At 48.9% G+C, this 14,031-nt stretch overlaps 1 protein-coding gene across 3 annotated transcripts in view; it reads left to right on the top strand.

Moving 5' to 3' along the window:
* The window catches only part of ROCK1 (Rho associated coiled-coil containing protein kinase 1), a 277,707-nt gene that overhangs the window by 195,794 nt on the left and 67,882 nt on the right, over positions 1 to 14,031 (top strand). For all 3 annotated transcript variants that reach the window (XM_054984452.1, XM_054984451.1, XM_054984450.1), the window contains one exon: positions 1,384 to 1,477. In XM_054984452.1, the coding sequence (XP_054840427.1) occupies positions 1,384 to 1,477 (94 nt within the window). The remainder of the gene's footprint in view (positions 1 to 1,383; positions 1,478 to 14,031) is intronic.

Below are 14,031 nucleotides of genomic sequence, written 5' to 3'. Positions count from 1 at the left end.
TAGCTAGCTCTTAAGTGGTTTCCATTGTTGCATATATCACCCATCCATCACAAAGTGAGTCATCTTTCTTGCACTTGGTCGATTCATCATGAGGAAATTTTAAGGATGACAAAATAACATGCAGGTTTCAGCTTCTCTCTTGCACACTTGCATCATCATGAATACTGAGTGATCTGAGAAGCTATCTTTTCAGGCCTCTGTGAATCATCCGGAACCAATCAGGGTTAAGCTGTTAATTGGCGTTACAGCTGTGCAGAAATTAGGGAATTAAGCACAGAGCTCTCTTGAGAACAATCTCTTCAAAGTCGAATCTCTAAGGAATGTCGAAACTGTTCCACAGGTATTCCCAGTCAGCTCTGATAAACACATTCCTGTGCCAGAGCACAAACCTTATAACCTAAGTTCGGCCATTTTCTCTAAAGACTTAGTCTCAGGTTAGCAACTTCTATACAGTAGAGTAGTCCTATTTTTGAGCATTTCCTTCCTCCTAAAGGTGGTGTAGCTTGATTAAAACCTCATCCTCCCAACCTTTTTTTCTACCTTTTTTTCTACCACCATTCATGGATACACACTGGGCTTGGCACTGTACACATAGTAGGAAGGCCCTATTCTGCTACGTAAACAGGGCTGCTACCTGAACTGATGCATCCTTTGGCAAAGCTGTCCTTCACATCTTGTTTTCCTGAAGCACCTGTGCCCATCTCCTGCTAGATCAGCTTGCTAGTCTATGCCTATTGGTGTAAGATACAGAGGCCATGAAGAAGTAAAAACAAATTGCTTACAGCCATAACTGAGGCTCTTCAAATAGTCATATGTGCATTCCTTTGACTTGCCCATCTTTCCAGCAGTTTTCCACTCTCTACAGCATACTCTTATGCTATGAAAGAAACTGAGCCAGAAAACTAAAATGCTCCGAGCCCTTGGGCTTGTGCAATCCAAATTTCATCTCTAAATGCAGAAAAGAGCAAGAGTCCAGTAGCACTTATAAGACTCACAAAATTTGTGGTAGTTTATGAGCTTTTGTGTGAAGTGAGTATGAGCTCACTTCACTCATGAAAACTCATACTCTACAACAAATTTTGTTAGTCTTATAGGCGCTACTGCTCTTTTCTACTACTACAGACAGGCTAACACGGCTACCCATCTTGATCTATCTTCATCTCTAAAAGTTTTTAAATTATAGCTCTGCACAGATGCAAAGTGGACAAACATGAGTGCCCAGATGACTACTTGAAAAACAACAGTTATAGGTAAATAGCATTTCCCCCCTAGTTCTGAACTTCAGAGGCAGCACACATACATTGTACTAAATCTTGAACTGAAGCTTCAGATTCATATTTCATAGTCTAAGAAATAATTTGTCATATTTTTGTTGTCATTTAGCTTGAAGAAACAAACAATACACTTACTAAAGATGTTGCATTTCTAACAAAAGAAAATGCTGAGCTCAATGAAAAAGTTAAGAAAGTAGAAGAAGGTATGTCATGTTTTCAGTTTTGATGGATGTATTAAACATGAGTTCAACAAATATAATGAAGAACTTTTTTTACTTTTTTATTTTTACTTTTACACATTCTTTAGTGCTTTAGGTATGTACATGAAGTATTTTTAGGAGTTGCTTTATTAACAGTGTTTGCTGTTCCAAGGCTGAAAAAAGATGAAATGTCCAGAGGACATTTTAAAGATTTTGTTAGTTTTGTTAGCACTTGTGTGTTAAAAGCAAGTGAACAAAGTAATTAGAGTTTGAGTTGTTGAGGTGGTGTGCTGTAATAGTGGCATTCAGATGTCACAACAAAGTAAACTGAATTGCGATGTGGTAAACATGGTTGGTCGTGCAGTCCTCTTGCTCTTCCATCCACCTTTTGTTCACAGTGCATGATTCAGCCTTCCTTGAAAAAAACTCCAGTTATCTGTTTATTAGTTGACTTGATGTTTGGAAAATTTGTGACAGCCTATGGCTATAGACAATAAACTCTGACTGACCAGTTATCAGTTATGTATGAATTCTGTGTGAATTGGAATTTAGCTTGCCTCCACACTCCAGAATTCTAAACTGAAGTTAAATGAAGGTTTGAAATTGCACTTGGGGAAAAGAACTTAAAGGACTCCATTTCATAGTTGGAGGGAGGAGCTAAAAAGACCCAATTCACCCAGGTGCCTGATTTCAGATGTCATACGGAATTTTCAAAATTTGTTGTACTTAGAAGCCTTAGTTGCACTCTGCTTATGAAAGGGGAGGGAGTGAAATGTAGCATACGGGCACAATGAACTGCGTTTGTAGTACTTGAAGCAGCAAATATGTAGTTTAATTACATATTTTCATGACATCTGAATGTACTCATTCTTTTTGTTGTACCTAAATGTTGAATAACAGAAATAGTTACACAGTATTTTCTTAAGTTTTTCATTTTAAAACCATGTTGCGTTATGGGGGTTCTAGATTTCCAAAATAAAATAGGATTCAGAGTTTCTGCAGGGAAATAGAAAAATAAGACGGATGAAGATTAATAAAGTGAAACTTAATCCTGACGAGATGGAGGTGCTGCAGTTGAGGGGAACTTATGAACTGGGAACTGGGATATCTCCTGTTCTCCCTCTGAGGCAGAGGACATCTTGAGGTGGAGGACATCTTGGGGTGATTCCCACCATCCAATCAGGGAGGCAGGAAGTTGATTATTTCTTCCTCTTCCTATTGGTGTGTGGGTCACCCTCTCTTTCATTTCGTTCTTGCCTCCAGGGAGAGCAGACGCAACAGCAGGGCTTTCTGCTTCTTAGACCTTTCTCTTTCTCTTTCCTTTCTCTTCGATCTGATCTACCCTCCTTCTCTTTCTGCCTGGCTGCCCCCTCTTTTCCCTGGGAGACCCGGAGAACGACTTCACAGTGGAGAGGGACTCCGATGTGAGTTTCATGGAGGAGGAGGAGACATGCCTACAAAATGCCACTGCGGCCACAACAAGCTCCCAGTCTCCCGGTGCCGTCCTGCCTTCGAGATTGAAACAGGCTCCCAGCGACGATACGGCTGCAGAGCTGTTTGTGCCTGCTAAGAGTGCCAGAAAACAACAAGGAGAGTCCAAATCGCCCACGTGGCTCTGCCTGAGTGAAGCGCTTCTGTGAGGATGAAAGAAAAGGCAGCAGCAAGTGCGCAAAGCCCCGCATGGGCCAGGAAGACACACTGGTCAACCTCCCATTGGGAGAGGCCCTTGCAGGACGTTTCACTGCGGATCAACGCCTGCAGAGCAGGAACTTTAACTCTGGCAAGACTAGTAATGTACAGAGCCATGATGGATTGGGTCCCTCGGCAGAGCTTCTCTCCTTAATTAGAAAAGCATTGAGAGATGAGTTTGCTCAGTTGTGCCAGCCCTTTTCTAGAGCCAGTAGTGAACTTTCTTCTCTTCCCCCGTTCCCCCCTCCCACACACACACACACACTCCATTTGGGTCAAGGATAAATACAAAAAGACAACCTCCTGTCTCACATAGGCTTCCCTAAAAGCTACCAAAGTGAAGGAAACCACAGATCTCTGTTGGAAAGGGGGGGCGTCTTCAGATAGCAATGAGAGAGAGGAGGGGGAATTCGTCTCAGAGGAAGACGACAAAGATTTCCATCCCTGAGCAACCAGACAGGTTGTTCAAAATGGAGGACTACCGATACCTCCTCTCTAAGTCTCTGGCAGCCCTTGATCTACAAGAAAGAGGAAAAGGGGAGGAGGAAGAGAACCCCAAGTTGGGCAAATCCTCTGTCAGGCCCAAAAGGAGTAAAGAATTTTTTCCCAGAGCAAACACACCTGAGAAAGTGTTCCCATTTCCCAAGTATTTTGAAAGACAAATGAGAGCTGAATGGGAAATGCCAGCTGCTAATAAGCAATGCTCTAATGCAACCAAAAATGCAGCTCATGCTCCGAAAGCTCCTCTCTTAAAACTCTATCTGGGGGCGGGGTTCGAGACTGAATGCTTTGCTTCGTGTTGTGGTCTAGGTAACGAATGATAGGTCCGAAAGGGCTGTGACCCAAAGGAGTACCTGTCAGATCTCCTCAGGGTTATACCAATGAGTTGTTGCAGGTCCCATGAATTGATGCTCCAGTGGTGGCATTACAGACATCGGATCTTCTTTCAGAAGATGGTCAAGGGGTTGTTAAGGACAGTCTAGACAGAAAGGCAGAGGTCATGTTGCGAAGAACATACGAAGTGGCAGCTGTAGCCATCAAGGCTTCCGCTACGGCCTCAATCGTGACAAGAGCATCAGTGGTGTGGTTGCCTAAAATGATGCAGCTGATCAGACAGTAACAAACATTTGGTTGAAGGGACAAACCAAATCCTCAAAGCCAGCACCTTTGCAGCGGATGCTACACTGGATGCCATATCCTTCTCCAGGTCGTTAGCATCGGCAGCAGTAGCCAGAAGACTCCTATGGCTTCGGGCTTGGCAGGCTGATATTCGTTCCAAATTCCATCTGATGGCGTACCCACTCCAGGGAGATAAGCTCTTCAGGAACCAACTCAACAAGATCATGGTGGAAACAAAAGATACAAAGAAGCCATTACCCAGAACCCTGAGGAGGTCTGAATGGTACTCCTTTGGGTCACAGCCCTTTCGGACCTATCATTCGTTACCCAGACCACGACAGGAAGCGAAACGTCCAGTCTGGAAACTCCCCCCCGACAGAGTTTTAAGAGAGGAGCCTTCGGAGCATGAGCCCATCAATCCTTTCAGAACAGAGGAGACAGACATGTCTTCGAGAGCAAGGCTAACAAGTCCTGACTCACTTCAGGGGCTCGTGGGGGGGAGATTACTTCAGTTTCAGCAAGCTTGGGTCGAATCAAGAGTAGCCGACTGGAACCTAGAAGTGGTCTCCAGAGGCTATTCAATAGAATTCGAATCGCGTCCAGCAGATCGGTTCGTATCCTCACTCCTATGAAGAAACCACCAAAGAAAACACATTACTCAACAAGCAATCAATCATTTACTGAAAATACAAGCGATAGAACCGGTGCCCCCCCAAGGAACGAGGCCAGGGTGTTTACTCCCTGTTCTTCACATTCTCAAAGAAGAATGGGGACTGGAGGGCGATCCTGGACTTGAAGTTCGTCAACAGATTCCTAAGTATAAGATGTTTCTGAATGGAATCCCTGCGTTCAGTGGCAGAGGCACTTCAGCCAGGAGAATTCATGACCTCAATAGACCTCACGGAAGCATACCTCAACATCCCCATCAACGCTGCACACCGTTGCTTCCTACGCTTTCATGTGAACAACAGCCGCTACCAGTTCAGAGCTCTGCCTTTCTGTCTTGCCACGGCACCGAGAGTGTTTGCCAAAGTACTGATCAACCCAATATTGCTCCTGAGGGAGAAAGGGATACATATCCATCCGTATTTGGACAACATCCATATCTAAACCATTTCCGAGGAGAAGACCCACAGAGAGCCGTGGACGACCACACACTTCTTGCAAGGCCATAGCTTCCAAATAAATCTGGAAAAGTGCTTCCTGCAGCCCACTCAATCTATTCAGCATCTCGGGATGATAGTCGACACCAAAAAATGTGGCTTCTTTCTACCCAAGGAAAAAGCTCAGAAGACCAAGGGCCTAGTCAGATCGGTACTCCAGGGCAGATTGGTACCCCTAATGACACTCTCCCAACTCATGGGAACATTAGTGGCAAATGCCAAAGGCATCTACTGGGGGAGACTGTAAGGGATCTTCTACCATTCTTGCGACGTTACCAGTTCCACATCATGGCAAAATCAAACATGTCTATCAAACTACTGAGGAAAGTCAAGGATAGCCTACTCTGGTGGACCAAGGACAGAAATCTAGAACAGGGTAAGAGTTTCCGGAGTCCCCAGGCTGTCCAGATATTCAAGGATGCCAGACTATTGGGTTAGGGAGCAACCCTGGTAGGAATTCTGATTCAGGGACAATGATCCCAGGAAGAGTCATAGAATCATAGAGTTGGAAGGGTCCATAGAGACCATCTAGACCAACCCCCTGCCCAGTGCAGGATCAGCCTAAAGCATCCCTGACAAATATTCAACCAGCCTCTTCTTGAAAACTGTCAGTGAAAGGGAGCTCACCACCTCTCTAGGCAGCTGATTCCACTTTTGAACTACTCTGATCGTGAAAAAGTTCTTCCTGATATCCAGCCGGTACCTTTGTGCACGTAATTTAAGCCCATTGTTTCGGGTCCTACCCTCTGCTGCCAACTGGAACAGCTCTTTGCCCTCCTCCAAATGACAGCCTTTCAAATACTTAAAGAGAGCAATCATGTCGCTCCTCAATCTCTTATCCAAACTAAACATTCCCAAGGCCCTCAGCCTTTCCTCGTAGGGCTCAGTCTCCAGACCCCTGATCATCCTCGTCGTTCTCCTCTGCACCCTCTCGATTTTATTCACATCCTTTTTGAAGTGAGGCCTCCAGAACTGCACACAATACTCAAGGTGCGGCCTGACCAAGGTAGTATAGAGAGGGGCTATGACCTCCTGCGATTTCGATGCTATGGCCCCTTTGATACCACCCAAGATTGAATTAGACTTTTTTGCCACCGCATCACACTGACTGCTCATATTTAGTTTACAGTCCACTCTTACCCCAAGATCTCTTTTCACATATACTACTGCCCAGAAGTGTATCCCCCATCCAGTATCTGTGCTTCCCATTTTTGTGGCCTAGATGTAATACTGTGCACTTGTCTTTGTTGAATTGCATCCTATTCACAGCTGCCCATTTCTCCAGGGTATTCAGGTCTTGTTGAATTTTAATTCTATCTTCTTGGGTGTTTGCTACTCCTCCCAATTTGGTATCATCAGCAAATTTAATGAGCAGCCCTTCCACTCCTTCATCCAGATCATTGATAAAAATACTGAAAATTACTGGACCCAAAACCAAGCCCTGCAGCACCCCACTGGACACCTCCCTCCAATCTGATGAAATGCCGTTGACCACCACTCTTGGGGAACAGTCCTCTAACCAGTTCCCTATCCACCGAACTGTCCTATAGTCCAGTCCACAGTCTTCCAGTTTGCACATCAGATTGTCATGGGGGACCTTATCAAAAGCTTTACTGAAATCCAGATAAATCACATCCACAGAGTTCCCCCGATCCAGCAAGCTGGTCACTCGATCAAAGAAGGAAACCAGGTTGGTCTGGCAAGATCTGTTAGGGACAAAACCATGCTGACTTCCCTGGATCACTGAGCGGTCCTTCAGATGCTTACAGATTGATCCCTTTAAAATCTGCTCGAATATCTTCCCAGCAACAGAAGTCAGACTGACCGGCCTGTAGTTTCCCGGGTCATCCTTCTTCCCTTTCTTAAAGATTGGGATAACATTCACTCTTCTCCAATATTGTGGCACATCCCCAGTCCTCCAGGAGGCCTTAAAGATGATGGACAGGGGTTCTGCAAGTTCTCTAGGAAGTTCTTTCAGCACTCTTGGGTGCACCCCATCTGGCCCAGGGGATTTGTATTCATCCAGTGCAGCCAGATGCCTCTCCACAACCTCTTTGTCAATGTCAACTAGCCACTCGGGTGCCCTGCCACATTTTCTACTATCTCTAGATGTGCCTGAGTTCTTCAGGGAGAAAACAGAGGCAAAAAAGTCATTAAGCCTGTCTGCTTTTTCTCTGTCCTGCATCAGAGTTTCTCCAATTGCCTCTTTTACCTTGAGTTTGCTTCTCACATATCTGTAGAAGTTTTTCTTATTGTAGCTAGCCCTCCTAGCCAGACCCAGCTCGTACTGAGCTTTAGCCTCTCTGATGGATGATCTGCAGTACCTAGTAACCCTCTTTAGAGGTCTGTCCTTCTCTCCATTTCCTGAACATTTCCTTTTTCTCCTTTAGCTTATTCTGGAGCTCTCTGTACATCCACATTGGTTTATTGGAGCTCTTACTATGTTTCCATTTTGCTGGGATAGTGAGGGCTTGAGCTTGCAAAAGCTCGTGTTTGAGAAGAGCCCACCCTTCACTCTCTCCTTTCCCTTCCAGCACACTCCCCCACGGAATGACTTTCATCAAGCCTCTGAGTTCATCAAAGTTGGCCCCACGAAAATCTAACTTACAAGTCTGGCTACGAACTTCCTTGCCCCCCCCCCCAAGCAACTGGAATTCAAGAAGGACATAGTCACTTCCCCCTAAGGTCCCCACCACCTTCACCTCATCTACCAATTCTTCCCTGTTGGTTAATATCAAGTCTAGTATGGCTGAGCCCCTTGTAGCTTCCTCCACCTTTTGAAAAAGGAAGTTATCGACCAGGCAGGTCAGGAAATTGCGTGATTCATGATGCTTTGCTGAGCCTGTCTCCCAGCACACATTGGAAAAGTTGAAGTCACCCATAATTACAAGGTTTTGATGTCTGGATACTCTGCCAATCTGTTCAAAGAGGGCAGCATCCATTTCTTCTTGCTGATCAGGTGGTCTGTAGCAGACTCCAACAATAATACCCTTTGTCCTTCCTCCCCTTATTTCTACCCATATGCTTTCCACTGGGCTGTCCACCCCATTCATAACTTCTTGACAATCAAGCCCTCTCCTCAAAGACAATGCCACTCCACCTCCTCTTCTACCCTTCCAGTTTTTCTTGAACAATTCATGCCCATCCAGTAGCACATTCCAGTCATGGGAATCATCCCACCAAGTCTCAGTTAGTCCTACTATATCATAGCCCTCTGTTTGCAATAGAAGCTCAAGCTCTTCTTTCTTATTACCCATACTTTGGGCATTGGTATATAGCCACTTGTAGCCTTGTACCTTTGTTTGACCTGTCCTACCCAGGTGGGTCCCCACTGTTTTCACTTCGTCATTGAAATCCCCGTGTTGATCTTCCCCTTTCCCTTGCGGCATCAGTTTAAAGCTCTCCTGATGAAGTTCTCCAGTTTCGTTCCAAACATTTTCTTCCCTGCCCTTGAGAGGTGAAGCCCATCATGTGCTAGAAGGCCTTCTCTAAGAAAACCTATCCCATGGTCCCAGAACTCAAAGCGCTCCTGCCAGCACCACCATCTCAGCCAACGATTCACCTCAAGTATGGTCCGCTCCCTGCGCGTTTCTCTTCCTATGACTGGAAGGATAAAAGAGAATACCACCTGTGCTCCCAGTGCCTTCAACTGCCTTCCAAGAGCTTCATAATCCTCTTTAATTCTTGCAACAGTATTCGCAGCCATGTCATTCGTTCCCACATGAATCAGCACAAACGGGTACTTATCAGCGGGCTTGATGAGTTTCGGGAGTCAGTTGGTAATATCCTGAATTCTGGCCCCCTGCAAGCAACACATCTCTCAGAATTGGGGATCTGGCCCAGAGACATGGCGTTCCATACCCCTGAGCAGAGAGTCCCCGACGACCACCACCTTCTATTTTTTCCCACTTCCGTATGGCCCCATGTCCTCTACACACCCTCTTCCAGGTCTTTGCGGTTCTTCTTCCACTCTCATCTCTGTCACCATCTCTAGTATTTCAAAATGATTCTTGAGCTCAAGTGGACCAGAGCGTCTTCTTCGCTGACTTCTTCGGGTTTGTACCATAGATCTGAGAGGAGGCTCAGAAGGGAGATCGACTCTTCTTCTCCTTGACTTTCCTCTTCTTGGCTGTGCGGAGCCCCCAGGCTCTTGTCAATAAAATCCTCCCCTTCCTTAATTTCCTGAAGGGTGGTGGTCCTCTCCTTCACGCACTGAACCTTTTCTTCCAATAGTCTGACCAACTTACACTTCTGGCAAGTGATCTCCGTCTTCTCTTCTGGGAGGAACATGGCACACTCCATGCAGGTGACTGCAAAGGGGGCTTCAGTAGACATGATTGCCTTCCAAATATATACCCAGAGTATTCTCAGCAGAGTTTCGGGTCCCTCAGGCAGATTTCCAGGCTAAGAGCCACAGGCCAAGAGACCTTTAGCTTTTGCCCTCTCACAAGGAGGAGCCTTTTGTTTCAAAAGGTCACTTCCTGCCTAGCCCAGCAGAGCCCCAGGACCATATGGGGGGTGGGGCTTGTAATCAAGAGCAACAGCAACCAGCAGCAAACAACAGCAATTCACTCAGCCCCCAACAGCTCCCCATAGAACTTAACCAGAACCACTCTCTAGCAAGCTAGACAGAGCCCACTCAACCTCAGCTTCTCACACAATAGCTAGGAAAGGCGATAGGCAGAAAGACAAAAAACCCTTACCTTCTAGCAGCAGCTCACCACCATGTGCTCTTGCCTCAGCCCAAGTGATTTAGCTCTGCCTCTGGTGAGAAGGAGCCTTTTGTTTCAAAAGGTCACTTCCTGCCTAGCCCAGCAGACCCCCAGGACCATAGGGGGTGGGGCTTTTAACCAAGAGCAACAGCAACTAGCAGCAAACAACAGCACTTCACTCAGCCCCCAACAGCCCCACACAGAACTTTACCAGAACCATTCTCTAGCAAGCTACACAGAGCCCACTCACCCTCAGCTTCTCACACAGTAGCTAGGAACGGCAAAAGGCAGAAAGAAAAACACCCCTTACCTTCTAGCAGCAGCTCACCACCATGTGCTCTTGGCTCTTCCCAGGTGATTTAGCCTCCGCCTTTTGATCAGTCCTGCCTTTCGATCAGTTTCCTCGAGTTATGAGCGATTGAGCTGGTGCTGGTAGAGTTCTCCAACAAGATTCAGGGTCAGGATGTCCTTATTCACACAGACAACACGTCAGCAAAATCCTATATCAACAAATGGCGGGGGGGGGGACTCGATCCTCCTCCCTACTCAAAGAGGCTACAAAAATCCTAACGTGGATGGAACCTCGCCTGGCATCAATTTGGGCAGAACACATCAGAGGTTTGGACAACATCCAAACGGATTGGCTGAGCCAACAGACCATCCTTCCAGGGGAGTGGACGCTCAAAAAGGAGATTTTTCTGGAAATTGCGAACCACTTCGGCCAACCAATAATGGACCTCTTTGTGTCCATTATCGGTTGCCCAGGTTCATGTCCCGGTATCAGCATCCTCTAGCAGAAGGGATAGATGCACTAACGTCACAATGGCTACAGGGGCTTCTATATGCCTTTCCTCCCATTCCGATCCTGCCCAAGCTCCTGAGGAAGATAAAGGAGCAGGAAGCTCTTGTTCATCTTCGTTCTTCTGTGCCTCCACACATGGGGACTGCGCAGGCGCAGGCCAGCCGCCGGAGAATTTTCTAGAGCTTCCATGGCTCCGAAGGGGCCGTTTGTCGCGCGCCTCAGCGACCGTTTTCCCGCCCAAACGGTCACGTGATCCTCCAGCGACCAACGGCCCCTTCCCTCAGTTCTCTTCTTGCCGCCGCTTGGAGAGAACGTGAGCTTCGTTGCTCTGTGCTTTTTTGTGCTTCGTGCTTTATTCTGACTGATTGCTTGGCTTTTGACTTCGGACTTCGTGACCTCGGCTATTCTTCGGATCTCGTTTGGACTTTGTTGTGGACTCGGTAATTTGACTCGGACTGTTTTTGACCTTCCTTTCGCGTGCCCCTGAAGATGGCCTCAAAGGCTCTCTTCAAGCATTGCCTCCAATGCCACACTAAAATGGCCAAGACCGATGGCCATGAACTGTGCTTGTTCTGTTTGGGGGAGACCCATAATGTAACGGCCTGTAAAATTTGCCAGGGCTTCACCAACAAGGCCCGACAGGAGCGCAAGGCCCGACTTAACTCCTCCCTGTGGCAGAAGGTCATGTCCGGAGGCGCCCCGTTGCCCTCCTCCAAGGCCGGCCCTAGCCCCTCTGCCGAACGGCATTCCAGAGCTGGCTCAGTGGCCTCCGCGAGGTCGGGGTCGAAACCGCGTCCCCCGAGTGCCTCGGCGTCGAGAGCGGCCTCTCCAGCGCAGGGACCGGTGCGGCCGCCCCGTAGCGCATCTTCCACCAGGTCGGATCCGAGACCGACATCGGAACCGAGGATCCGTCTACCGAGTCCCCGATCGGAACCGACGACCGGGTCGATTCCGGTAAAACCTAAGAGATCGAGGCCGAGGTCCCCTTCGAAGGCGAGGAGCGCGTCGGTTCCGAGGTCTTCTTCGGAACCGGCGAAGAAGAAGAAGAAGACCAAACATCACCGGTCGCCGCATCCCGCTCCCCAGGAAGAGGTCATCGTGCTTCCTCACACGCCTTCCCCTCATCTGGATTCCCCGGAGCCAGAGGACATCTCCGTGCCGGTGCCGGATCCGATGGCCTTCGAGACGGTGCCCGCAGAATTCTCTTCGGGACCGGAGCCGAGCCCGCGCCGTCGGATCCGAACATCGCCTGCTCTTCGGTCGCCGAGGCTGGAACCGAGCCCGTCTCCTCGTCGGAGCCGTCCGTCGCCTGCCCGTCCGTCTCCACCAGCTGCCGGTCGTGAGCGACGTCGGTCTGGGGACAGTGTCCGATCGGTCCGGTCCACTGCGTCCCGACATCGACAGGCCTCCTACCTCCCCTCGCCATACCATTGCCAGTGGGAAGGGGCACCTGCAGGTTTCTCCGTGTCGGAACCGAGGCCTTCGACATCGAGGTCGACGTGGGCTCCCCCTCCGCACCAGGTTCCGGAATCCCAGCTCGGTTCCGATGAGGAGGATGTGGAGAGCTTTGGCGGCTACCAGTCGGAGTCCTGGTCCGAACCATCGCCAGCTGAAGAGCTTGTACCATCTGCGGACTCGCCATTCGAGGACCTCCGCATCTACGCCGACCAGATGGCAAGGATGGCCAAGGCTCTCGAGATGGACATCTCCTCGGCAGTTCCCCAGACCAAGGACAAGCTCCTCAAACGCATTTACGGAGACAACCCGGCATACGTTGGCTTCCCCATGCTCGAGGGTCTTGAGGAAATCGTGGAGAAGGTGTGGCAGGTGTCCTGCGATCAACCTCCAACATCCAAGAGGATTGAGCAGCTCTACAAGATCAAGCAGGGTACCTGGCCGGCGCTGGTGAAACACCCTCCACCTTCCTCCTTGGTCACAGAGGAGTTCAACCCCAGGCGATCGGGTCACTCCTCGGTACCTGCCGATAAGGAGGGCAAGAAACTGGATGCCATGGGCAGGCGCCAATACATTGTTTCTTCCCTAGGTCTGAGGATTGCCAACTATCAGACCATCATGGCAGGGTACCAGCTGTACCTCTGGGAGAAGTTGGCATCCTATACACGAGACCTCCCTCCTGAGCAGAAGGCTGTGGTGTCCCTGCTGCAGACAGAGGCTGTGAGGCTGTCTAAGCAGCAGATGAACGCTGGAAGCCACGCTGCTGACACTGCTGCTAGAGGGATGGCTTCGGCGGTGGTCCTCAGGCGCCACTCCTGGTTGCGGTCTACGGCCCTGTCCCAAGAGGTGCGTTCCAGAGTGGAGAGCATGCCATTTGAGGGGGATTCGCTCTTTTCCAAAGCGACCGACGAGACCCTGAAGAAAAAGAAAGAGGACCGGCAGACGGCGCGGTCTTTGGGTCTGGCTCCAGCGGACAAGCCCTCCTCCAGGTCACGGTACGCTCCCCGATCTGGCCCTTACCATTACCAGGGCAGATACCATCAACAGCGGCCAGGCTACCAGCAGTATCCTGCCTACCAACAGCGGCCTTACCCTCCCGCACAACAGCAGAGGAGGCGTCGGCCCTTCAAGCCTCGTCCGGCACAACAACCGGCCCAGCAGAAGGATCAGCAGGGCACCGGGAGGCAGTACTGACGGGTCACGCCAGCCGTATCCCCGAACTTTTCGGACAGACTTAGTCCACTCCTCTCTGAGTGGGAGTCAATAACATCTGACTCATGGGTCTTAACTATTGTTGAACTGGGATACGGGCTGGAGTTCGTTGAGCTGCCTAGATGCAGTTCACTCCTGACAGCTGTCAATAACACTATGGCCGAGCTGGATGCGGAGATCGTGTCGCTCTTGGCCAAGGGTGCTGTGGAAGAATTGCCCTATGAGGACTCTGTGAAGGGATTCTTCTCTAGGTTCTTCCTGGTCCCTAAGAAGGATGGGGGCTTACGTCCCATCTTAGATCTGAGGGGCCTTAATGCCTTCCTCAAGGTGACCAAATTCAAAATGGTAACGTTGGCGGCTGTGATCGCCTTGCTGAAACAGGGGGATTGGTTTGCGGTTCTTGAC

Source organism: Eublepharis macularius, chromosome 7 (genome assembly GCF_028583425.1).
Source record: "Eublepharis macularius isolate TG4126 chromosome 7, MPM_Emac_v1.0, whole genome shotgun sequence".
Lineage (NCBI taxonomy): Eukaryota > Metazoa > Chordata > Lepidosauria > Squamata > Eublepharidae > Eublepharis > Eublepharis macularius.
Note: the sequence above shows the minus strand (reverse complement) of the source record. Positions and strands in the feature narration are given on the sequence as shown.